Source organism: Heptranchias perlo, chromosome 12, assembly GCF_035084215.1.
Source record: "Heptranchias perlo isolate sHepPer1 chromosome 12, sHepPer1.hap1, whole genome shotgun sequence".
Lineage (NCBI taxonomy): Eukaryota > Metazoa > Chordata > Chondrichthyes > Hexanchiformes > Hexanchidae > Heptranchias > Heptranchias perlo.
In genome coordinates this window covers 23,610,696-23,636,978 of record NC_090336.1, presented here as the reverse complement: position 1 = coordinate 23,636,978, position 26,283 = coordinate 23,610,696, and the positions used below count along the sequence as shown (strand labels likewise).

The window sequence follows — 26,283 nt, the reverse complement described above, 5'->3', positions numbered from 1 at the left end:
TTTGTACTCTGTCTCTCACTGACTGTCTCCAGCTTGTTCTCTCTCTATCTTGCCTTCTGTTTCTCTTTCTCTGACTATATATTTGTCTCTCCCTAACTCTCGCTGCACATTTCTTTCTATCACTCTCTCCACAAGGTACACTAACGCATATCAACTCCCCCTGTAGTATAACCTCTGCTGTGCATTGACTCCATATCAACTCTGATAGTGTTCTCTGTACTGTACACTGACTCCATACCAGTCCCTACTGTAGTGTTCCCTGTACTGTACTCTGACCCCATGCCAACTCCTCCTGTAGTGTTCCCTGTACTGTACTCTGACCCCATGCCAACTCCTCCTGTAATGTTCCCTGTACTGTACTCTGACCCCATGCCAACTCCTCCTGTAGTGTTCCCTGTACTGTACTCTGACCCCATGCCAACTCCTCCTGTAATGTTCCCTGTACTGTACAGTGACCCAATGCCGACTCCTGTAGTTTTTCCTATACTGTACAGTGACCCAATGCCGACTCCTGTAGTTTTTCCTATACTGTACAGTGACCCAATGCCGAATCCTGTAGTTTTTCCTATACTGTACAGTGACCCAATGCCGAATCCTGTAGTTTTTCCTATACTGTACAGTGACCCAATGCCGACTCCTGTAGTTTTTCCTATACTGTACAGTGACCCAATGCCGAATCCTGTAGTTTTTCCTGTATTGTATGTTGACCCCATGCCAATTCCTTCTGTAGTGTTTCCTGTACTGTACTCTGACCCCATGCAAACTCCTCCTGTAGTGTTCCCTTTACTGTACACTGACCCAATGCCAACTCCTGTAGTTTTTCCTGTACTGTACACTGACCCCCTGTAGGCTAACCCATGGGACTTAAATACTGTGACAACTTTAATGTGCATCATCTCATTAAATTGCCTTTATTGGGCTCCTCTTGAGGCTGAGACCAAGTATGTTCCCTGGTATGTGCAGATCAGCTGATCTCACCTGAGGCAACAGTAGGAGCACTGCAAATTGGCCTTAGTGTCTCTAGACTAGGGAACGGAAAGATTGTTCTGGTCCAGAGGCACTGACGCCAATTGCATTGCCCCTTGTGTCGATCCGAAACACCTGCTGGAGAGTGTGCTTGTCTGGATATCCAATGAGGACAGGATTGGGTTTTGGCTGCGATGCCCCTTGGAGTCAAATAGTCTGCTGACACTCGCTTCCCAGGCTCACATATCAGGAATGGTCTCTTGGGAAAGGTACTGGAGGGCAGTTGATGCCTGTGGGATCGTACCTCAGCAAGATTTAAAATGGTCGTTCCTTTTTCATAATCAATGCAGAGATATACTGACTCCCAGGGCAGTGATGTTAAAATGTGTGCTTTGGACATAACACAAGAGAAAAAAAAATCTGGAATGTATTAGTGCCTGTGTGAGTTCAGGTTGTGTGGTTGATAGCTGTGCTGACTGTGTTTGAGGTTTGGGGGGATTTTAGGCTTTGACCCTCGCACACCGACCTAATGGTTTCTCTTTTTCTTTCTGGTAAAGGGTGCCCCTGCCAGCTGGTGGAACCACCTCCACTTCCAGCATCATGCCAAACCCAACTGCTTCCTCAAGGACCCCGACATTAACATGCACCCCATCTTCTTCGTCCTGGGAAAGAAACTGTCAGTTGAGGCAAGTAATGCACAGATACACAGCCAGCTCCTCAACCCTGTGATGTCTTCACCGCCAGGACTTTTAGAAACTGATGGGGTAGATAGGGTACAGGCAGGCGTGGTATGAGGATAAGTTGGTGAAGCTGTAAAAAAAACCTATGGGATCCTAGGTTTTTTGAACAGAATGCGGTGAACATCGGGGAAGGAGTGTTGGCCGGTGGGGGGGAATTGATGGCTGGGGTAGGGTGAATGCCTGGAGTGGGGGGGTTGTGAGTGGTGGCTGGGAGCGGATAAATGCCTGAGGGGGTGGGGGGAAGACAGTGGTGGCCAGGGGAAGATAAAAGCCCAGGTGAGGGTGGGAGTGGGGAGCGGTGGCCTGGGTGGGGGTAGAGGGGAACGGTGGTGGTGGTGGTGGGGAACGGTGGCTCAGTGGATGGTGGGGGGGATGGTCGGGAGTGACGGCCTGATTTAGGGGTGGGGGGTGGAAACAGTGGCTGGGGGCAATGGTGACCGGGGGGGGTGGTCGGGGTGGTTGGGAGTGGTGGTCGGGAGTGGTGGCCCTCTGGGTGGGGGGGGGGGGGGAGGTGGGGCTTTGTTCGGGAGCGGTGGGACGGGGGGGCGGGGGTTACTGGTCGGGTGCGGTGGGCAGGAGGGCGGGGGTTACTGGTCGGGTGCGGTGGGCAAGAGGGCGGGGGTTATTGGTCGGGTGCGGTGGGCAAGAGGGCGGGGGTTACTGGTCGAGTGCGGGGGGGCGGGGGTTACTGGTCGGGTGCGGTGGGCAGGAGGGCGGGGGTTACTGGTCGGGTGCGGTGGGCAGGAGGGCGGGGGTTACTGGTCGGGTGCGGTGGGCAGGGGAGCGGGGGTTACTGGTCGGGTGCGGTGGGCAGGGGAGCGGGGGTTACTGGTCGGGTGCGGTGGGCAGGAGGGCGGGGGTTACTGGTCGGGTGCGGTGGGCAGGGGAGCGGGGGTTACTGGTCGGGTGCGGTGGGCAGGAGGGCGGGGGTTACTGGTTGGGTGCGGTGGGCAGGAGGGCGGGGGTTACTGGTCGGGTGCGGTGGGCAGGGGAGCGGGGGTTACTGGTCGGGTGCGGTGGGCAGGGGAGCGGGGGTTACTGGTTGGGTGCGGTGGGCAGGAGGGCGGGGGTTACTGGTCGGGTGCGGTGGGCGGGGGCGGGAGTTACTGGTCGGGTGCGGTGGGCAGGAGGGCGGGGGTTACTGGTCGGGTGCGGTGGGCAGGAGGGCGGGGGTTACTGGTCGGGTGCGGTGGGCAGGAGGGCGGGGGTTACTGGTCGGGTGCGGTGGGCAGGAGGGCGGGGGTTACTGGTCGGGTGCGGTGGGCAGGAGGGCGGGGGTTACTGGTCGGGTGCGGTGGGCAGGAGGGCGGGGGTTATTGGTCGGGTGCGGTGGGCAGGAGGGCGGGGGTTACTGGTCGGGTGCGGTGGGCAGGAGGGCGGGGGTTACTGGTCGGGTGCGGTGGGCAGGACGGCGGGGGTTACTGGTCGGGTGCGGTGGGCAGGGGAGCGGGGGTTACTGGTCGGGTGCGGTGGGCAGGGGAGCGGGGGTTACTGGTCGGGTGCGGTGGGCAGGAGGGCGGGGGTTACTGGTCGGGTGCGGTGGGCGGGGGCGGGAGTTACTGGTCGGGTGCGGTGGGCGGGGGCGGGGGTTACTGGTCGGGTGCGGGGGGGGCGGGGGTTACTGGTCGGGTGCGGTGAGCAGCAGAGGCTTCTCCCGGCTCCACATTCAGGTACGAATATATTTAAAAACTTGTTGGTTGTGGCTTTAGGACCGCATATTAGGCTGCATGTCGGCCTGTTTTTCCTGACCCATGGGCAAACCAATCTTGCTGTGTCTGTGTCTGTGTGTGTCTGTGTCTGCACGTGTCCGTGTGAGGGTAATGCGATCCTTTTCTTTGTGCCCTCCGACCCAGGTGGGGAAGCAGAAGAAGAAGTATATGCCATACCAGTACCAACACAAGTACTTCTTCCTGAGTAAGTCCTGGCAGCAATTCTGTCATCATATCATTGCATTTAGATGAGTGAACTGTGGTCGATTTAGAAATAAGGATTAGACAGGCATTCCACCACACACTCTTAACGCAGTGGTGAGTGTGACAGAAGCAGAGCTCTATCCTGCTTCTCGTCATAACATTTTCTGTATTATAACTTTCAATGAGTTTTTATGATAAATGGGAATTTAAAGTGAAACTCTGTTAGCTGCTTCTGAAAGGATCTGTTTCAGGACTTAGGCCTGGCGGCTCCATTTCCACCCCAGCCCCAACCCTTTTACCTGGGTCGGACACTCATTAAGAATGCAGGGTGGGCATTAAATTAGTCCCCTAGTTTTAGCTTGAACTATATAGTTTGAGAATGTGGCGTTCTTCCACCGCTCAGAGAGGACATCAGTGCACAGCTGTGCAACCTCTGGTGTGAAATAACGCAGGAAATGGGTCATTATCAACTCTGACACGCTATTCCCATTCACAACGTGCTTTAAGTCGTAGGTTTCAGTTCACAATGAAAGTGAGTCAACCTATAGAAACTGCATTTTACAGTGAACGCAGATAGGTCAAGTGAGTGGGCAAAACTGTGGCAGATAGAGTTCAATGTGGGAAAGTGTGAGGTCGTCAACTTTGGACTTATGAAAGATAGGTCAGAGTATTTTCTAAATGGTGAGAAGCTAGGAACTGTGGATGAGCAGAGATTATGGGGTCCAAGTACAGAAATCACCAAAAGCTAGTGGACAGGTACAAAAAATAATTAAAAAGACTAGCGGAATGTTGGCTTTTATCTTAAGGGGGCTGGAATACAAAGGGAACAATGTTATGTTACAGCTGAACAGAGCTCTGGTTAGACCCCATCTGGAGCACTCCATTCAGTCCTTGGCCTTGGAGGGGGTGCAGCACAGATTTACCAGAATGGTATAGGACCTAAAAGGATTAAATTATGAGGACAAATTACATGGACTAGGCTTGTATTCCCTAGAATATATAAGATTAAGGGGTGATCTAATTGAGGTTCTTTAAGATGATTAAAGGATTTGATAGGGTAGATAGAGAGAAACTATTTCCTCTGACAGGGAGTCCAGAACAAAGGGGCATTACCTTAAAATTAGAGCTAGGCCGTTCAGGGATGATGTCAGAAAGCATTTCTTCATTCAAAGGGCAGAGGAAATCTGCAACTCTGTTCGTCCAAAAAGCTGTTGAGGCCAGGTCAATTTTCAAAAATGTCAAAACTGAGATTGATAGAATTTTGTTAGGCAAGGTTATTAAGGGTTACGGAACCAAGGCGGATAAATGGAGTTCAGATACAGATCAACCATGATCTGATTAAATGGCGGAACAGGCTCGAGGAGGTGAATGGCTTACTCCTGTTCCTATGGGAGTTGGGAAAGGGCCCAAATTGTAACAGTTAAAGGCAGGAATAAACCCTAATTTCATCATTAATATACCTATTAACAAACTGTCAAGACCTAGAGAAAGTACTGGGATCAGAAGGTAGAGAGAACCATCCACTTGACAGTCGGTGACCCCCCCACCTTCGGCTGGGCAAGAACTATGCCTCACTCATCTGTTGGCTGAGCAGAAAAGGTGTCTCATCCCTCCACAGGCTGGACGGGTATGGTGCCAGATTCCACTTGCTGGGATGGTGCCCCTTTTAGTGGTTAGGCAGGAACACCGCCCGTTCCATTGATGTTAAGGGTGAGGCTCCATGCTGGGAGCGCAAATGTATAAAAATGAACAGTTTAACATCCAGTTTTCAGTGACCAGGATTATCGAGGCGCCCGACTGAAACCGGGCGGATGGTGACCCTGCTGTGGCCTTGTGGGTAATGAAGTGCTTAATAAAAATTAAAACAAGGAACCAGCATCGAGAGCCCTGAACAACCAGGACTGCCAGAGGGCTATATGTAACGTGTGCACGCATGTATAGAAATGTCATTTGATGCGGGGTGTTTTATGCAGAAGGTACACACAGCAGAGGTGGTGCTCCTCAATGGCCCCACTCCCCGGCCCCAGGCAGACTGACACTTTGCCTCTGTTATTTCAGATCTCCTGACATATCTTGCTGTGGTGAGATTCCTTTCCCCTCTCGTTGATTGGCCAGCTGCCTCTCCTGACTTCCCTGTAAATTAAGCCGATGTGCAGAGAGTGGATTTTCTGCCTTTCCCTCACACAGGCTGTGCCCTGTGAACTGTGTCAGACGTGTATTTGCTGAGAATTGATTCATTTCAAGGGAGTATACGTGGAGCCAGAAATGTGACAAGAGATTTACAAGCCATAGGCAGTGTCTGCCACGTGTCTACACTTCAAAGTTTGGTTCTACTACCTGTGGTGTTTATAATCTTTAGCATTAAATAAAATTCTTTGTGCAAGAGTTTATTTAATTTTTTTTCCCCCAATTTTCTCTCCTCTCTGGATGCATTGACTATTACTTGGTTTTGGTTCCATGGGTGCCAGCAGACCTGTGGTACCTCGCCTAAGAGGCCATTCCACATGTGTGAGCCAAGACATTGACTAGTAGTATGCTGTTTGACTGTGGAGGGCGTCACAGCTGAGCCTGATCTTGTCTTTACCCAACATCCCGCGCGTACGCACTTTCCAAGGGAGGGGGGTGGGGGGGTCCACTGAATGCCGAGCAGGAGCTCGAACCTGTCTGATTTTCCCCTCCCTAGGCCAGGTGCACGGAGTTGAATTGTAGCACCCTCTGTTGCTGAAATCGGCTAACTCATCCCAGACTGGTGATTGAACCTGCAATCTTGGTTTGTACGTATTAGCCCTACTCTAGGAAGTGTCGTTACCCACTGCCATACATCAGCAATGCATTTAGCCACTAACCTATCAGAAGGTTGAGGAAATTTAAAAAACAAACTTTAAACTGTACTTCGAAGGGGCCCCGGACATTTACGCTGTTTCTCGGTCGATTCCACCGAAGATTGGGAGAACCCCCATGGAAGTTCCCGGTGTGTGGGTCTCAGTGGAGGTGGAGCAATTAAATTGAAAGATTTGATTCATCCACTACATTGACACTGAATCTACACAGATACTGAGATGTGCTTTCTCTGACCTCTGAGTGTTTGATGCTAACACTGGGTGCCTGAAATGGAAAGTGTTTCCCCTCCCCCCCAACACTTAACAACACTCAAGCAGATAAATATAAAATTCACCAAAATATTTCTTTAAACAACATAAACGTCTTTTTAGTACCCTAAGCTCTCGTGGTTCCATATGGGCTAACCCTGTCCTCCTTCAGAGCTGGGTTTTATCCTCTTGTATGTTTTCAGAGGTTGCTCCTTTCTCAGACCCAATGGAGTGGGCTGGCCTGTCTGGACATCCACTGTCGCTCACTTTATATTTTTAGATATCCAGACTGGTTGTTCTTGATCAAAATTCACAGTCGCGTTACCTGGGGTTTTGACCATGTGCCAATTACACCGCTCCTCTTTGCATTGGCAAGCACGGCCTACACAATCTCACAGCTCCACTCTATGCTGCGACTTTTCCCTCTTTCCTGCCACTATTTGTACCATGACTGGCATTTCTGATATTTGGCATGAGTGCAAAATGATGTGCAATGACGAGTGTCAGGAGTGTGGCACATCAGGTGACAAACGACGGACATAACGTTTGTAATTGTGCCTCCTTTGCGTTGGCGGACAGAAGAAATCGGATATGGTGCGGGAGTGATGGGGGAGGTGCGGGAGTGATGGGGGAGGTGCGGGAGTGATGGGGGAGGTGGGGGTGATGGGGGAGGTGCGGGAGTGATGGGGGAGGTGCGGGAGTGATGGGGCTGATGGGAGAGGTGGGGCTGATGGGGGAGGTGCAGGAGTGGGAGGTGGGGGTGATGAGGGAGTGGGGTGATGGGGGAGGTGCGGGAGTGATGGGGGAGGTGCGGGAGTGATGGGGGAGGTGCAGGAGTGGGAGGTGGGGGTGATGAGGGAGTGGGGTGATGGGGGAGGTGCGGGAGTGATGGGGGAGGTGCGGGAGTGATGGGGGAGGTGCGGGTGATGGGGGAGGTGCGGGAGTGATGGGGGAGGTGGGGTTACCGACACCAGTAGGATCACTTCTGACGGCCAATACCAGTATATTACAACACTGCGCTACGGTTCAATCTAATTCCTTTTCTTTCCCTTTCTCTCACAGTTGGGCCTCCAGCACTGCTCCCCCTCTATTTCCAGTGGTACATCTTTTACTTCGCTGTGCAGCGGAAGCAGTGGGTGGTGAGTATTTCCCAGCAGCCTCCTGGATACTAGTTCAACCCTGGCTTCAATTCTCTCAACATTTTATTTGTGATTTGGTAATAGCTCTCCCCATGGCCCAGTGGCTAAATGCACTGCCTGGTGTGTACTGAGCCATCCGGACCAAAAGGTCCAAAGCTTCCAGCCCTGCTCTGCGCTAAGTTAGCTGATCTCACTGTGACGACGGTAAGGGTGCTCCAGTTTCCTCGGGATTCCTGGGTTAGGGAGGAGAAAAATCAGCCAGTGTTCCTGCTCCTGACAGGCCTTCGTCCACTAAAAGTACAGGTGCCAGTTGCATAGAGGGAGGTCACTGAGTCAGTCCAGTCACCCAAGTCCCTCATAGTTTGCTGCTTTCAGAAGCAAGGGACAAGTAACTGCTACTGAATTTTGCTCATATTTCTTAAGTGGCACAACTTGGCACTAGAGACTCCTCTGACTCATCCAGGTACACGTGGAGGGGGTCTATAAACTCGTGTACAGCTGTAGGCAAACCGCCTCCGGTGTCATTGCATCTGCGTCTGTTGTCCCCCCTCATGAACCCATCTTCTTCATCTAAATCATGTAGCACTGCCTGGCGCTGAAGTGGATTCCTAGCTTCACGACCTTTGATGCTACTTAAACAGCTGCAGAAATGAAGAATATTGAAGAAAAATATTGACAAAGAATGCAAAAATGATAAACTTCCCAGCAAAACCAACCAATACCTGGAGCAAATGCAAAAGAAACACTTTGCCAGAAGCTCAGACTGTGATCTCCCATTAAAAGGCCACCTTGAGCAGGCCAGGTTGGGATGTGCCTATTCTCTATGAGCAGCGTGTGCACTGTGGGCGAAGCCAATTCCAAAGTCACAGGATTTGGGGTGGGACGTCACTTTACTAATTATAGGATTAAATGAGGCTTACACGTGCCTGTAGCGTGGCCTCGTTATACCTGAGATTGTGTGTCACAAAATGCCACGTGCAGTGAATCATGCTTGTGCGTCCGTAATTATTGCCCAAACCCATTGCTGTAGAGTTTGAAAAATCGGCCTTGTTCAATAGTACCGAGGAGGGAGGGGACACCACTTGTTTTTTCTGCTGAAAGGCCTTTTCAGATTCTTCTTGTGCATGTACACTGTCACAGTGATGATCCATGTTTGCAGTATCCATGGTGCCTCTACCACCTGTCCTATTTGGTGACTTCCCTCATTCAGACTGTGCTGAGTACATATTATTCATTTTATGCGCACAATGCACATCATGGACAGCAGGGCTAGCTCCTGACAAGTGTCTGCTCCAACACAATGGGAAGTCCACCCCCACTTAGTCACAGGTGTGGTGAACAACCCAGCTGTTCCTGATAGACAGCTGACTCTGAAAAAGATTCATCAGATGTCAACCATCTTAACTAGCACTACTGTTACTGGACCTATATAGTATATTGGTATGAATCCAATATAAGAATAATCTTACGTGAACCATACATCGCAACATTGTGCCCATTCCTTTTTGTGCGATACTCTTTATTCAAATTGTTTCCACCACCATCGACAGACCTGTAACCAGCGGTACTTCACCCTGGTGTTACGCAGCTCAAACCGCTCTCTCCAGACGCAACCCACATTTGGAAGGACAGAATTTGTAACTGTACTGCTGGGTGTTTTTCACAGTTCAACCCCTAGCCTGTGACCCTCCTGCGGAAGGAGTAGACTGTTGGGTTTCAGTGGGAGCTAGCTGGGATTTATGTGGTCCTGCAGGATTACAGGATTCGGGAGGATAGGATCAGCTGTGATGCCGCTCCCACTCCTCTCCCCAACCCTTCAATGGCCTGCTGACGCCCACTGCCTAGGCTCACGTGTGAAGAATGGCCGCTCGGGTGAGGTACCAGAGGGCTGCCGGTGCCTGTGGACCTGAACCCTAGGGCCAGACAACACCTTCAGGAGAGGAGTAGAGAAACTGGAAAGGAAAATAATGGTTCATTTGTAAAGTGATTTGTTTCTTGCCCTTCACAGGACTTGGCCTGGATGGTGTCTTTCTACATCCGTATCAGCCTGACTTACATCCCGTTGCTCGGAGTCCAAGGATTCCTGATCATGTTCTTCCTTGTGAGGTGGGGCCCCCCGTGTCATATTACGAACTACATTATTTGATTGTTTGTCTGCTGCAATAATTGGTGCTGAGAATCTAGAGTACGTTAACCATCCATTAACCAATGCCTGTCCTGGCTTTGTGGGAACAGGCTGCCTCTGTTTTTTATCTGCTTGATCTAATATGAGTTTGTATAGACTCGAGGAATGGCGAGGCCCATCTCCAATAGCCCTGTTTACACTCTTTGCTCTACGTGTCTCTCTCCCTCTCTGTTTTCTCTGTCCATCTTTTAGTTTCCCACTCACTACCTCCATTTATTTGTGTCTTGCTGTCTATTTTTTCTCCCCCTCTATCCCCCACCACCCCCCCCATACACAGACTGTGTCTAACAAATAAACAATTTATTCTTACATTCAGTCAGACTGTCTACATGGCACGTGCTTATCTTGATCATTGCTGCTGATGTAATGTTATAACAGCTGCTGCATCCCACCACTGAGAATCCAATCTTTATTCTTTATGCTAAACACTGTAGTTTCGAAGAAGCCTTTATTCAACACTTCCTCCACCCACCGAGGCTCTCGCATTGACTTGTACGTATGTTTAGTCAATGCTGTTACAGGAACACTAATGTATTTATTTCTGTCTTGCTGCCTGTATTTCTGCTCGCTCTTGGTCCCTTACCTCTGGGTTTAACGAGAAGCTGGTATCGCCAGTTCCCAATGGGCAGGTCAGGCACTGCCAGCGGCAACCTAGGACAAACTGTTCAGTTTAAGTGGGACTGCCGCCAGTCTAGGGTTGCCAACTCTGGTTGGAGGCATTTCTAGAGGTTTCACCAGGCCACACCTGACATTATTGCATTTGCCTTATGAAGGTTGGGTCCCCTGTAGTTGAGTATTTTTGCCTGTGGTTTTTGCATCAGCAGTTGTTGTGTGACAAATTCCATGACTCAGGAGGTCACCCGAGGGCGGGGAGGAGGGGAAACCGAGGGAACCCCCCTCCCCGACTTGCTGATGCGGTGCACCCCCTTCCTCCCCCCCAATTGCCAAGCCCTCCCAAATCCTGACTCCCAGCCCCCTCCTGACTTCACACCAGCCGGTCATGGCTCCCAGTCGTGGTGGTTGGGTGACGTCACCGAGCTGGAAGCTTCTCCAACAGCAGCCGGTGACATCACGGTGGGAACGATGCGCACCGAGGTGGGAAATTTAAATTGTGGATCTCCCGGGCTGCTGGAGGCAGCGCTCGGGGGACAAACCCCGATTTCAAGGAAACTCTCGATCATTCCGGGAGGTTTGGGAACACTACATGAGACCCGGGCACCAGGGCCCCCCGCCAGACCCGGGCATCGGGGCCCCCGCCAGGACCCTACTAAGCACAATATAAAAGACAGATGAGATGGTGACTAGAAGCTCGGAACAGGTTGTTACAGAGACAGTGACGCACTGACCCGTGGATAGCAGCTAGGATGGTCTAGGGTCTGGCCACCAATTAATTCTGGTGCGAATGCGAAATGCGCGAGTGCATTTTCACCATCAAACCACACGCACACGTCGTTTAAAAGCTCAATCCCGTTTTGAATTGGGAAAAGTTGGTCCACTGGCAGGATGTGGCAAGTAGTGTTCCCCAGAGATCTGTACTGGGCCCTCAGCTTTTCACAATAATGACTTGAATGAAGGATTAGAGAGTTGTATATCCAAGTTTTCAGATGACACAAAGTTAGGAGGCACAGTAAGGTGTGTAGATAGGAGCAGGAAGTTTCAATGGGACATAGACAGACTAAGTGAGTGGTCAAAACTAGGATAGATGGAGTTCAATGTGGGAGGGTGTGAGGCCCACCACTTTGGATCCAAGAAAGACAAATTGGAATATTTTCTTAATGGTGAGAAACTAGGAACTGTGAAGGAGCAAAAGGATTGAGCTGTCCAGGTGCAAAAATCATTTAAAAACTAGTGCACAGGTACAAAAAAAATTATCAAAAAGGCTAATGGAATGTTGACCTTTATCTCAAGGGGACTGGAATACAAAAGTGGGGAAGTGATGCTTTAATTGTATAGAGCCTTGGTCAGATCCCATCTGGAGTACTGCATTCAGTTCTGGGCACCACACCTCAGGAAAGATATATTGGCATTGGAGGGGGTACAGTGCAGATTCACCAGAATGATACCAGGATTTAAAGGGTTAAATTATGAGGCCACATCACATAAGCTTGGTTTGTACTCCCTTGAGTTTAAAAGATCTCGGGGTAATTTAATCGAGGTTTTTAAAATGAGATTTGATAGGGCAGATATAGTGAAACTATTTGGTGGAGGAATCTAGACCAAGGGGGCATAATCTTAAAATTACAGCTCGACCATTCAGGAGTGAAATCAGAAAGCATTTTTTCACACAAAATGTCGTGAAAATCGAGAACTCACTCCCCCAAAATGCTGTGGCTGCTGGGACAATTGGAGCTTTCAAGGCTGAGATTGATAGATTTTTGTTAGGTAAGGGTATCAAAGGATGTGGAGCAAAGGCAGGTAAATGGAGATTAGCCATGATCTAACTGAACGGCAGAACAGGCTCGAGGGGCTGAACAGCCTATGCCTGTTCCTAGGATAATTTGGCAGGTAGTCCTTTCAGACCTCTCCATTCACCATAGTACAATAAAATGCCTCTATGATTTGGAGCTTAATGACAGCACCACTGGGAGGATCCCATACCAGTGGGGTCTGTATTTTTGTTTTACTTCTGCCAAATTAAAGTGTTTTTTAAAATTATATTAATACTTTGTTGGAACACATTCCTCACCTCAGCCGATTAATTCCATGGTTCCTGTCTGCAGGTTTTTGGAAAGTAATTGGTTTGTGTGGGTGACCCAGATGAATCACATTCCCATGATGATTGACCATGATCAGAAGGAGGACTGGCTGACCATGCAGGTGAGAGCCCAAATGCCACTGGACACTGGCCTAAGTGGGGAGCCTCTTGTCTATTAGGAAACCTTTTCATGTGCATTGCATGCTGTGTAAAAGCCCATAGTGCCGGACGCACTAAAGTGTAAAACAGATGATGAGGTAATGAAAAATCTAGTTTGTGTTTTAAAAACATTTAGATTGTAGAAGGAAGGAAAGGCAGAGAAAGGTGAAGAGTTCCATGGGGTGTTGGGGAAAGAATGAGTTTGTGTAGGAGGTAATACACTAGGGCAGGGTGTCTGAGATTTTGTCTTCACGAGCCACATAGGTATTTACCATGGAGCCTCCAGGGCAGTTAAATCCATGGTCTCATTGACTTCCATATATCTGAAGTTGCTGATACGAGCAGATCTTGGTGTTCTGATTTAGGATTTATCCACCAACGAGCTCTAAAAACAGCCTTATCCAAAGGTCCAGCGCACAAAATTCAAACGGGACAAACCGGGGAATAGGAAACATAACCGCAAATTGGACCGATTTGCCTAGGCTTCGAGGGCTGGGCTGTCACAGCTTGGAAGCTGCAGGGGACCCGAAGGCTGCAGGTTGGACAGTCGTGAAGTTGAGGGTGCAGGGAGGAGACAGAGTGTGGGCGGGATATTTGGAGCTTCGGAGGAACGAAAGAAAGTTGGGGGTAGGTTGTGCACTGTTTCGACGGAAGATGCATAACATTTGTGTAGCCATTGTACTTCGCTGGTCTTCTGAATGTATGAGTAGCTGCTCTTAAGTCCCAGTCCCTCTGCTATAATGGGATACAACTAACCCAAATTAAAGACTCTTGCACACTGGTTAATATTCGTAGCCAAGTAGGACTAATTCATTCCCTTTCACCCACCTACTGTACCAGTATAGGAGCTGACACTAAGACAGATGTGAGCTGTACAGTACCAGATGGTGTTATTACCCAGTGTTTACTGTACTTATTGATCTCTATAGCTTGTTTCTACAATACCTTAGGTCTGTACCAGTCAATCAAGTATATTCCACACAAAATATTGTAATTGACAGAAATGTAACTAGTGAATGTCCTCCTGAGCTGTACTAGGGAAGTATGGATGGGAGATTGGAAACTGAACCAGAGAAATAAGGAAAAGCAGGTCAGGGCCTGTTCTAGATAGCAGGGTAGGTGATCTCTGGGTTGAACTGAAGGATGAGGCTGTAGCCTGTGGATACTGGAGTGTAATGGCTGAGTACTGGACTAGCAACCAGACGTCATGAGTTCAAATCCCACCTTGGCAATTTGTGAAGTTTAGTTTAATTTGGTAATTTGTGAGCTGTCACCAGAAAAATGACCATAAAAGCTACCGGAGTTTCATAAATAAAATTTGCCACCCCTACCCAGTCTGGCCTACACGTGACTCCCTGTCCCACACTGTGTGGTTGAGTCTATGCCCCATGAAGTGGGAGCACCAGCGCAATGACTACAGCAAGAAGGCGGCTCACCACCACCATTACCTCAGGCACGGCACGGTTAGATGCAGGTTAAAACCCCTCTACTTTGCCCCTAAAAATGCCTCAGTCCAACCTCAGAAGAGTGCCCCTTACTGCACCAGTGTGACCTTTTTCATTTCCAACACCACCCATCCTGTGGTCTCTCTAAGATTGTTAATTAGCGACAGCTTTGTGCTGTGTCATACCTTCTAGAAAGTGGATTGAGACTGTCCCAAATTTATTTCACACAGGATCCTTGCACGCAGCAACAGCACCAGAACAATATAAGCAGTGTGTTGGTATCGTTGCCACCCTGGGGCTGTGTCATCCAGCTCGTCTCATTGAAATGACCCCAGTGGAAGTTGGATACCACCAGCACTCGGAATTAAGGATGACTTGTAACGTGCATCAGTCCTTCTTCAACGACTGGTTCACAGGTCACCTCAACTTCCAGATTGAGTTTCAAACCCTATCCCACAGGTAAAAGGCCAGTCCCTGAGAATACCTCTTTTGTTCTTTTAATCTGTACAACTGGTGAAGAAAGGATACACAATATGCCAGTCGGTGTAGAGTATTGCACCAGTGTAGCGGCTCACCATCATAAAATTCCCTAGATTCTAGAATGGTCCCCGTGGATTGGAAGGTAGCAAATGTAACACCGCTATTCAAGAAAAGAGGGAGAGAGAAAACAGGAAACGACAGGCCAGTTAGCCTGACATCAGTCGTCGGGAAAATGCTGGAATCCATTATTAAGGAAGTGGTAAGAGGCCACTTAGAACATCATAATATGATTAGGTAGAGTCAACATGCTTTTATGAAAGTGTTTGACAAATCTATTAGAGGTTTTTGAGGATGTAACTAGCAGGGTAGATAAAGGGGAACCAGTGAATGTAGTGTATTTGGATTTTCAAAAGGCATTCAATATGGTGCCACATAAAAGGTTGTTACACAAGATAAGAGCTCATGGGGTTGGGGGTAATAAGAAATGACAGCCACCCGTGGCTAAGTAAAGAAATCAAGGATAGTATCCGACTAAAAACAAGGACATATAAGGTAGCCAAACTTAGTGGGAGGATAGAAGATTGGGAATTCTTCAAAAGACAGCAAAAAGTAACTAAAGGATTGATTAAGAAAGGGAAGTTAGATTATGAAAAGAAATTAGCAAAAAATATAAAAACAGATAGCAAGAGTTTCTATAGTTATATAAAAAGAAAAAGGGTGGCTAAGGCAAACGTAGGTCCCTTAGAGGATGAGACCGGGAAATTAATGGTGGGAAACATGGAGATGGCAAAAATGCTGAACAAATATTTTGTTTCAGTCTTTACAGTAGAGGACACTAAGAATATCCCAACACTGGACAAACAGGGGACTCTCGGGGGGGAGGAGCTAAATACGATTAAAATCACTCAAGAGATGGTACTCAGTAAAATAATGGGACTCAAGGCGGATAAATCCCCTGGACCTGATGGCTTCCATCCTAGGGTCTTGAGGGAAGTGGCAGTAGGGATTGTGGATGCTTTGGTGATAGTTTTCCAAAATTCCCTGGACTCAGGAGAGGTCCCGGCAGATTGGAAAACTGCTAATGTAACACCGTTATTTAAAAAGGGTAGTAGGCAGAAGGCTGGAAATTATAGGCCAGTTAGCTTAACATCTGTGGTGGGTAAAATTTTGGAGTCTATTATTAAGGAGACAGTAACGGAACATTTAGATAAGCATAATTTAATAGGACAAAGTCAGCATGGCTTTATGAAGGGGAAGTCATGTCTGACAAATTTGCTTGAGTTCTTCGAGGATATAACGTATAGGGTGGATAAAGGGGAACCAGTGGACGTAGTGTATTTAGACTTCCAGAAGGCATTCGACAAGGTGCCACATAAAAGATTATTACTTAAGATAAAAAATCACGGGATTGGGGGTAATATTCTGGCATGGGTGGAGGATTGGTTATCAAACAGGAAGCAGAGAGTTGGGATAAATGGTTCATTTTCGGACTGGCAACCAGTAACCAGTGGTGTTCCACAGGGGTCGGTGCTGGGTCCCCAACTCTTTACAATCTATATTAACGATTTGGAGGAGGGGACCGAGTGCAACATATCAAAATTTGCAGATGATACAAAGATGGGAGGGAAAGTAGAGAGTGAGGAGGACATAAAAAAACCTGCAAGGGGATATAGACAGGCTGGGTGAGTGGGCGGAGATTTGGCAGATGCAATATAATATTGGAAAATGTGAGGTTATGCACTTTGGCAGGAAAAATCAGAGAGCAAGTTATTTTCTTAATGGCGAGAGACTGGAAAGTACTGCAGTACAAAGGGATCTGGGGGTCCTAGTGCAAGAAAATCAAAAAGTTGGTATGCAGGTGCAGCAGGTGATCAAGAAAGCCAACGGAATGTTGGCTTTTATTGCTAGGGGGATAGAATATAAAAACAAGGAGGTATTGCTGCAGTTATATAAGGTATTGGTGAGACCGCACCTGGAATACTGCATACAGTTTTGGTCTCCATACTTAAGAAAAGACATACTTGCTCTCGAGGCAGTACAAAGAAGGTTCACTCGGTTAATCCCGGGGATGAGGGGGCGGACATATGAGGAGAGGTTGAGTAGATTGGGACTCTACTCATTGGAGTTCAGAAGAATGAGAGGCGATCTTATTGAAACATATAAGATTGTGAAGGGTCTTGATCGGGTGGATGCAGTAAGGATGTTCCCAAAGATGGGTGAAACTAGAACTAGGGGGCATAATCTTAGAATAAGGGGCTGCTCTTTCAAAACTGAGATGAGGAGAAACTTCTTCACTCAGAGGGTGGTAGGTCTGTGGAATTTGCTGCCCCAGGAAGCTGTGGAAGCTACATCATTAGATAAATTTAAAACAGAAATAGACAGTTTCCTAGAAGTAAAGGGAATTAGGGGTTATGGGGAGCGGGCAGGAAATTGGACATGAAGCTGAGTTCGGATCGGTCAATGCCCTGTGGGTGGCGGAGAGGGCCCAGGGGCTATGTGGCCGGGTCCTGCTCCGACTTCTTGTGTTCTTTAGATTTGTGGTTGGGATCAGATCAGCCATGATCTTATTGAATGGCGGAGCAGGCTCGAGGGGCCGATTGGCCTACTCCTGCTCCAATTTCTTATGTTCTTATGTTCTTATGTTCTAATATATTAGCATGGGTATAGGATTGGTTAACGGACAGAAAACAGAGTAGGGAAAGACGAGTCATTTTCAGGTTGGCAGGCTGTAACTAGTGGGGTACCACAAGGATCAGTGCTTGGGCCTCAGCTATTAACAATCTGTATTAATGACTTAGATAAAGGGACTGATTGTAATGTATCGAAGTTTGCTGATGATACAAAGCTAGGTGGGAAAGTAAGCTGTGAGGAGGACATAGAATCTGCAAAGGGATATCGACAGGTTAAGTGAATGGGCAAGAAGGTGGCAGATGGAGTATAATGTGGGGAAATATGAGGTAGGAAGAGTAGAAAAACAGATTATTTTTTAAATGGTGAGAAACTATTAAATGTTGGTGTTGAGAGAGATTTGGGTGTCCTCATACAAGAAACATAGAAAGTTAACATGCAGGTACAGCAAGCAATTAGGAAAGCAAATGGTATGTTGGCCTTTATTGCAAGGGAGTTGAAGTATAAGAGTAAGGAATTCTTGCTACAATTGTACAGGGCTTTGGTGAGACCACACCTGGAGTACTATGTACAGTTTTGGTCTCCTTATCTAAGGATGGATATACTTGCCTTAGAGGGGGTGCAATGAAGGTTCACTAGATTGATTCCTGGGATGAGAAGGTTGTCCTATGAGGAGAGATTGAGTAGAATGGGCTTATACTCTGGAGTTTAGAAGAATAAGAGATGATCTCATTGAAACATATAAGATTCTGAGGGGGCTTGACAGGGTAGATGCTGAGAGGTTTTTTCCTCAGGCTGGAGAGTCTAGAACTAGGGACCATAGTCACAGGATAAGGGGTCCGCCATTTAAGACTGAGATGAGGAGGAATTTCTTCTCTGAGGGTTGTGAATCTTTGGAATTCTCTACCCCAGAGGGCTGTGGATGCTCAGTCGTTGAGTACATTCAGGAGTGAGATTGATAGATTTTTGGACTTATGGGGATCAGGCGGGAAAGTGGAGCTGAGGTCGAAGATCAGCCATGATCTTATTGAATGGCGGAGCAGGCTCGAGGGGCCGTATGGCCTACTCCTGCTCCTATTTCTTATGCTCTTATACAGGCAGCAGATTGAGATTTTGCTATAATCAGGGTCTACATCCCAAAGTTTATGGTATTTGTGACCATAATGGACCACTAACCCTTTTGTTTTCTCTTGCAGTTGCATGCCACTTGTAACGTGCATCAGTCCTTCTTCAATGACTGGTTCACAGGTCACCTCAACTTCCAGATTGAGCATCAGTGAGTATCCGCCTCGAGCAGTAGGTACTCTGGCCTTGTGCTTTGCACAAGGTGGGGGGGGGGGGGGGGGTGTCCATCCTGTGTTGTTACACTGAGAGTGGGGTACAGTTGATCCTGTGAGTTACAGCTCAGATTGGGGTACAGAGGGGTATGCTTTATTTGCATGGAGCTATGGAGCTCATAGTGAAGTACAGTTTATCCCATGAATGTGGATGGTAGATTATACAGACAAATGAATAAACCCAATTCAGACCTCCAGGCCAATGCTACGCTCCCTGTCAGTAACCTGCATTATTCTCAGTGACAGTGATGAAAGTCCGATATCACCTTCCTTAATTCCGAGTGCTGGTGGTACCCAACTTCCACTGGGATCATTTCAATGAGACCAGCTGGATGACCCTGCTCCAGGGTGGCAACAATACCTACACACTGCTTTATATTGTTCTGGTGCTGTTGCCGGGGACTGTTGACCCATCACAACATGTGGTTTGAGCTCTTTGGTGCTGGTAGTCGTTATGGGTTGGATCATTGCAGCCTTGAATCCTAAGGCTGTCTGCCTCCTACCGGCGATGGCAAAATGATTAGCAGCAACAACACAGTTTTTGTGTTTGACAAGTGGAGGGATGTTGATCCTGGTGAATGGAACACTTTCCCAATTCAGGCAATCATGGTCAGGCTCAAGTGCTCTCTGATCAGGTAAAGTACAGGTTAGATATGCAGACATTTTCCTCTGCGCTGCCCAACAATATCCCTCAGCCCAAAATTCAGAACACTACCCACTGTGGCACCAGTGTGACATTTTCCGTTTCTTACGCATTGAAACATAGAAACATAGAAAGTAGGAGCAGGAGTAGGCCACTCGGCCCTTCGAGCCTGCTCCGCCTTGCAATATGATCAAGGCTGATCCTGTATCTCAATACCATGTTCCTGCTTTCTCCCCGTAACCCTTGATGCCTTTTGTGTCTAGAAATCTATCGAGCTCCTTCTTAAATATATTCATTGACTTGGCCTCCACAGCCTTCTGTGGTAGAGAATTCCACAGGTTTACCACCCTCTGAGTCAAGAAATTTCTCCCCATCTCAGTCCTAAATGTCCTACCCCGTATCCTGAGACTGTGACCCCTCGGTCTGGACCCCCAAGCCAGGGGAAACATCCTCCCTGCATCCAGTCTGTCTAGCCCCGTCAGAATTTTATATGTTTCAATGAGAACCCCTCTCATTCTTCTAAACTCGAGTGAATACAGGCCTAGTCGACCCAATCTCTCCTCATATGACGGTCCCGCCATCCCAGGGATCAGTCTGGTGAACCAAGTATCACACGAGTGAGATTGCCAGTTTAGTACCCAAATAGGGACAGTTTTGTGCTATTGGCTTGTGCTCAGTAAAAAGTGAATTGATACTGCCCCAAACCCATTTCACGTAGGACCGCTGTGGCCAGCAAACAGAGGAGCCTCTCATCGCATCAGTCTGGGCTGGACTTGTACCAGATCTCAGAGGTGAAAAGCCAGTCTCTAACTCACTGTGTTGGCTATTGGCCATGTAGTTATTTGGGGAAGGGGCCCTTGCTAGGGTGTGCACTCCTGTGTGGAGGGAAAGCTGACGTGTTTATCTTATTGACTCTTGTTAGCTGCCACCTTAAGAAATCAACTGTGTTCTCCCAGTGAACTCAGCAGGTAGAAGTGTTTGGATAGTGAGGGCTGGGGCTGAAATTCAACCTCGGAGTGAAGGTAAAATAGGTGGTGACTTCAACGGAAAGGAAAACCGGATGGGGTGTACAATGTGCGGCTGATCCGCTATCACTGGTTTTGAACCCCCGCTGAGGTTGAGTTTTATCCCCACAGTGTTTAATTTCTGTGCAGTATTTGATTCCTCTCTTGTGTTTTACAGCCTTTTTCCCACAATGCCAAGGCACAACTACCACAAGGTGGCGCCACTGGTAAGGTCACTGTGTGCCAAACATGGCCTGGAGTACCAGTCTAAGACTTTATTCACCGCCTTTGCAGACATAGTGCAGTAAGTAGAGACCACTGACTATTAACAATACAATAATTCTAAACTGCAAATACCCCTTCCTGTGCACTCTGTATCTTTGCTGCGTTGAAGTCAAGACACATTGCACTGTCTCCTACTCTAACTCATTCCTTCACAGGATCTCAAAACTGTGGAACCCCTCACCTCCCTCAGGCTTTCCTTCCTTCTTTTAAAACTCAAGCCCTTCTCCTGGGTTCCTTCATCATAAAAGATCTCATTGTAAGTCCTTTTAGTGTCTTTGGAGATGGTGCAGTGATCAGAAGTTCTGAAGGAACACTCACCTCATCAACCCTGCTAGTCAAATTAATTTAAACATTTCATAACTGGCAGTATGTTTTTATTGAGAGAGGTGAAGGACCAAGCCCAATGATGCAGGACATCACCTGGGCTGGAAAGAGTAGATGCGAAGACGAGGTAAATCCGATAATGATTAGGTGATGCCAAGATTGGGATTTAAAAACCCGTAGTGTGTGAGGGGAGAAGACGACGGACGGAGGGAGGCGAGGAGGGACAGAGGGAAGCGAGGGCTGAGTGAGGCGAGGACAGAGGGAGGTGAGGGGTTTGACAGTTTTGAGGTCCTGGAAAGAATGAGTTAGAGTAGGAGACGGTGCCGTGAGCCTTGATTTCAACACAGTGAGGATGAAGTGTGATTGGGATGGCCACAGTAGTATCAATAAAATAGAGAAACAGGAAAGGTTGCGACAGAGAGAGGTTGGAGCCTAGAGGTGAGAGAGAAATTACCTGTCAGACGACAAGCTTTTTCTGGTATCCTGTCCAGAGAGTTAAATGTTACTGGGGCTGACGTCACCATTGAGGTAACCCAGGCAGCTGCCTCAGTAACTTTATCTTGTTCTGACATGTTGGGAGGACAGAGGAAGGTTGAATGCAAAACCTTATCACAATAAAGACAGGAATTATGAAAGGAACTTGGCTAAAGTACACAGGTGATGCTGCAGTGTAAGTTATAAAAGCTGTGGCTGTCCATACTTGTGGGCAAGGAGTCATGTTTGTCTCAGTAAAGATTTGACCCTGTCTATGGCCTTGAGAGTCCTTGAGGAGAAAGTAAGTGTTTGGTACCAATAAGAAAACTTGACTTCTCTGAGACAGCGTCAACAATGGAGTTTGTTTGAATGTGAGCACATGTTGTGCTTGGCAGCATTTAAAGGAACAGCACGCTGTCCTGATTCCGCTAATCTCAGCCAGAATCCCAGCTCCCAGGTGTAGGGAGACGATCCCACTTCAAATCACCACCCAGTGACTCTTGCTGAAAAATGCACGCGTGGATGGTGGGCAAGGACAGGTATGAGCTTGGCTGTGATGCTATCTACAGTCAAATAGGCTGCCGCTGTTCACCGTCTGGGCTGTCGCATGAAAAATGGTCACGTGTCCAAAGTACCGGAGGTGCTCAGGCCCCTTGGAATCATATCCCACCAAGAGGCAGCACCTTCACGACAGCAGAGGGAAAGAAGGGGAGAAAATTGAGGGGGGGGGGGGTGGTGAAAATTTTTTTTCTAGGTTTGTTTTCCCCTTAGCTTCCTCTGCCGTATGCTCAGGACTGTTCCTGACCAAGAGCGTGCAGGTTTGTGACCTGATCTCAAACCCCTGGCAGTGCTGCTCTGTAACAAGCTGCTGGAGTTTAGGATTGGCCTGCCCTCCAATGCACCATTACGCTGCCAAGAGTTGGGCTCCTCTTGATGATTACATAGAATTTTACAGCACAGTCACAGGCCATTCGGCCCAACCGGCCTATGCCAGTGTTTATACTCCACACGAGCCTCCTCCCACTATTTACTTCATCTAACCCTATCAACATGTCCTTCTATTCCTTTCTCTCTCATGTGTTCATCTAGCCTCCCCTTAAATGCATCTATGCTTTGCCTCGACCACTCCACGTGGTAGCCAGTTCCACATTCCCCCCACTCTCTGAGTAAAGAAGTTAACACCCTAAATGAGCAGAATGGTGGGCTCTGGGCAATACCAGCATAAAGTGCAAGTGGTCATAATTGGCCAGCGGCCCATGGGGAGAGATGCTGGGCATTATTTATATGCCATTTGTGTTCTCTTGCAGCTCCTTGAAAGAGTCTGGGGAGCTCTGGTTGGACGCATATCTACACAAGTGATTGGTCACACCGAGCAACTAACTACACATCCAAGCGGCTGCCACTTCGCAGATAGAAGAAAAAGAAGGTTCCCGAAGGAGCTGCTGCCATTTTGTAGATGTTGTGCCAAGTGTCACAAGAAGAAAACGCCTGGTTGTTAATTCATCAAATTGTAAACTCTGATGGGACACAATTAGGGTCAAAGAAACTAAACTAATGCCAGTAAGAAGTGATACAGTTCTAAACAGACAATACAATTTGGGAACTTTGTTTGTGCTCCATCGAGGGGTGCTAGTGCTGGGGAATGGAACGTTTTCCATTCCTGTCACCACCAAGTATGGCCAGGACAGATACAGCTCAGACAGATGTGCAGTAAGGCTCCCTTTACTCTGCCCCAACAATGTGCCTCAGCCCCAATCTCAGAAAAGTGCTCCCTTCGACACCAGTATTACTGACACTTTTCCATTTGTCACGACTCCGATTGCCGATTCAATGGTGTGGATCTGTGCCCTCTGTGAACTGATCAAACTCATTTGATGCGAGACCCCTATAGCCAGCAGTGAGAGGACCCTTTCATCCCATCAGTTTTCTGTGGATTTGAACCCAAGTCCCAGAGATGCAGCAAAGTCTCTAAACCCACTGCAGCACTCAGTTCTATTTTAAAGTTATAGCCTAACAATTATTGCTGGTGATGATACCAGACAGGCACTTACTTTCTCTTTTTTTACTGGAAGCATCATCCTGTTTATTGTAAATCGGTTAACGCCTCCACTAAAAGTGGACAGAGGAATATCATAAGGAAATGTTAAGCACCTGTCCACTAATATCACAACAGTAATTTTTAGACTTATGAGTGATTTCTGAGTGTGACCAATGGTTGGTTGTGACAGTCTGTCACTGGAGTGGTATTGTAATAATCAGTGGCTGCATACACCAATAATAATCTTTGGCCGCGCACACCATTTATATGCAAGCTTATCAGTATTTCAAGATAGGTGTGAAAATGAAGTGGGGCTGTTACTGCTGTGGAACCTGTGGTGGTCATCGAGAGAAGGGAGAACCCAATTTAGGGTGGTTCAGGGTAGCCATTCTACAGTTTTCATGGCAACACTTTAGGATGAACTGGACAGTCCAGTTTGGGGAGGGGTGGGAGAGGAAGGGCACCCAGTAATTTTGAGGAATGAGAAACATTTGCTGCCGTGTTTTCAATCGCTGTATTTAAAAAAAAAAGATTGTGCATTTAAGAACATAAGAAATAGGAGCAGGAGTAGGCCAGACGGCCCTTCGAGCCTGCTCCGCCATTCAATAAGATCATGGCTGATCTTCAACCTCAACTCCACTTTCCCTCCCGATCCCCATATCCCTTGATTCCCCTAGAATCCAAATATCTATCTATCCCAACCTTGAATATATTCAATGACTCAGCATCCACAGCCCTCTGGGGTAGAGAGTTCCAAAGATTCAGAACCCTCTGAGTGAAGAAATTCTTCCTCATCTCAGTCCTAAATGTCTGACCCCTTCTCCTGAGACTATACCCCCTAGTTCTAGACTCTCCAGCCAGGGGAAACATCCTCTCAGCATCTACCCTGTCAAGCCCTCTCAGAATCTTTTTTACGTTTTAATGAGATCACCTCTCATTCTTCTAAACTCCAGACAGTGTAGGCCCATTTTACTCAATCTCTCATCATAGGACAGCCCTCTCACCCCAGAAATAATTTTGTGAACCTTTGTTACACCGCCTCTAAGGCAAGTATATCCTTCCATAGATAAGAAGACCAAAACTGTGCACAGTTCTCCAGGTGAGGTCTTACCAAAGCCCTGTACAATTGTAGTAAGACTTCCTTACTCTTGATTTGGATCTGTTTTGCAGCCTTTTAAAAATGTGGTGCCCCCCCCCCCCATCCCATATCCCATACTATTATATACAGTGGAACGGGCCTACACTTTCAGGTGCAGGGATCATTCCCTGTGCTTGGTTTGCAGGCTGGCATGAGCCAATTTCTAGGCCAATGTATTTAAATGCAGTCTGAGCTGCATTTAACATAAAATTAGTCCAGTCAAATCTACTAGCATAATTAAATGAAACAAGTGAAGTCATCCTGTTGTCCAGAGGCTCTGTTAATCAGTACTAATTTCAACATATTGAGGGGAAAAAAGCTCTTGTCTGAAACTGCCTCATTGACTTGTCCTTATTGACTTGTGACATGTGCCTGGATGAGCTAGTGGTCAGCGTCTGCAGGAGCCCAGTAAGCAGAGGACACGGCCAGCTTGGACTACCAACTGCTTCCATTTGGTAACCGTTGAATTGGCTGTCCCCTTTCGCACAGGTGTGTGCACGGAACTGGTCTGCTCGTGTATGTGTGAATACGAAAAGAGTTCTCTTGGCAACAAAGAGCAGCCTGTTTTAACACACAAGTTGAAGCTGGACATTTACTGTTGATTTTTCAATTGTTCAAATTACTGGTGGCTGTTGGTCAGCCACCACCACCCAGGGGGTTACCCACCACCCAACGGATGGTCAGCCACCACCACCCAGGGGGTTACCCACCACCCAACGGATGGTCAGCCACCACCACCCAGGGGGGTTACCCACCACCCAACGGATGGTCAGCCACCACCGCCCAGGGGGGTTACCCACCACCCAACGGATGGTCAGCCACCACCGCCCAGGGGGGTTACCCACCACCCAACGGATGGTCAGCCACCACCGCCCAGGGGGGTTACCCACCACCCAACGGATGGTCAGCCACCACCGCCCAGGGGGGTTATCCACCACCCAACGGATGGTCAGCCACCACCGCCCAGGGGGGTTACCCACCACCCAACGGATGGTCAGCCACCACCGCCCAGGGGGTTACCCACCACCCAACGGATGGTCAGCCACCACCGCCCAGGGGAGTTACCCACCACCCAACAGATGGTCAGCCACCACCAACTGGGCGGTCACTCACCACCCAACTCACATCACACCAAACTGAGCGACCTGCTCTCCCTGGCCGAATTCACCTATTTCAGCTGGGGGGGAAGGGGCAGGGCTGGGAGGGTTATGGGTTGCTTTTCCCATAAGGAAACCAGCACAAACATTGGCTGCCATGCACTCTGTGCCAAAAGGAGAAAAACAACCCGCTAACTATGGCCAGACTCAACTCTGGTCATCTGGTGGAGTGGTTGGTTAAGTGTAGGAGCACATGTGACATCGTGATGGACGACTCTCAATTTCAACCCTGCTGATTAACCCTTTCAAAGCCAATTTTCTAACTTGCTGAATTCCATCTGTGCTAATTCACTTTTGTTAATGAAAATATTAGAAATTTGTAGTAGATCTATATAATACCTTATGTAGTGTTAGTACAAGAAAGGTTATGTGATTTAATTTTTTTAAGTCAGGGTTGGGGGGGAGGGGGTGGTGGTGGGTCTTAAAAGATTGAATTCTTATTTA

At 48.1% G+C, this 26,283-nt stretch overlaps 2 protein-coding genes across 2 annotated transcripts in view; both read left to right on the top strand.

The window, feature by feature from the left end:
* The window catches only part of LOC137327894 (acyl-CoA (8-3)-desaturase-like), a 40,972-nt gene extending 14,788 nt beyond the window's left edge, over positions 1 to 26,184 (top strand). Inside the window, exons 5-12 of the mRNA XM_067993798.1 lie at positions 1,524 to 1,652; positions 3,560 to 3,620; positions 7,771 to 7,847; positions 9,856 to 9,953; positions 12,753 to 12,849; positions 18,636 to 18,715; positions 20,602 to 20,727; positions 22,814 to 26,184. Of these exons, the coding sequence (XP_067849899.1) occupies positions 1,524 to 1,652; positions 3,560 to 3,620; positions 7,771 to 7,847; positions 9,856 to 9,953; positions 12,753 to 12,849; positions 18,636 to 18,715; positions 20,602 to 20,727; positions 22,814 to 22,865 (720 nt within the window). The 3' untranslated portion in view covers positions 22,866 to 26,184. The remainder of the gene's footprint in view (positions 1 to 1,523; positions 1,653 to 3,559; positions 3,621 to 7,770; positions 7,848 to 9,855; positions 9,954 to 12,752; positions 12,850 to 18,635; positions 18,716 to 20,601; positions 20,728 to 22,813) is intronic.
* The window catches only part of tmem258 (transmembrane protein 258), a 93,829-nt gene that overhangs the window by 41,283 nt on the left and 26,263 nt on the right, over positions 1 to 26,283 (top strand). The window lies entirely within an intron of this gene.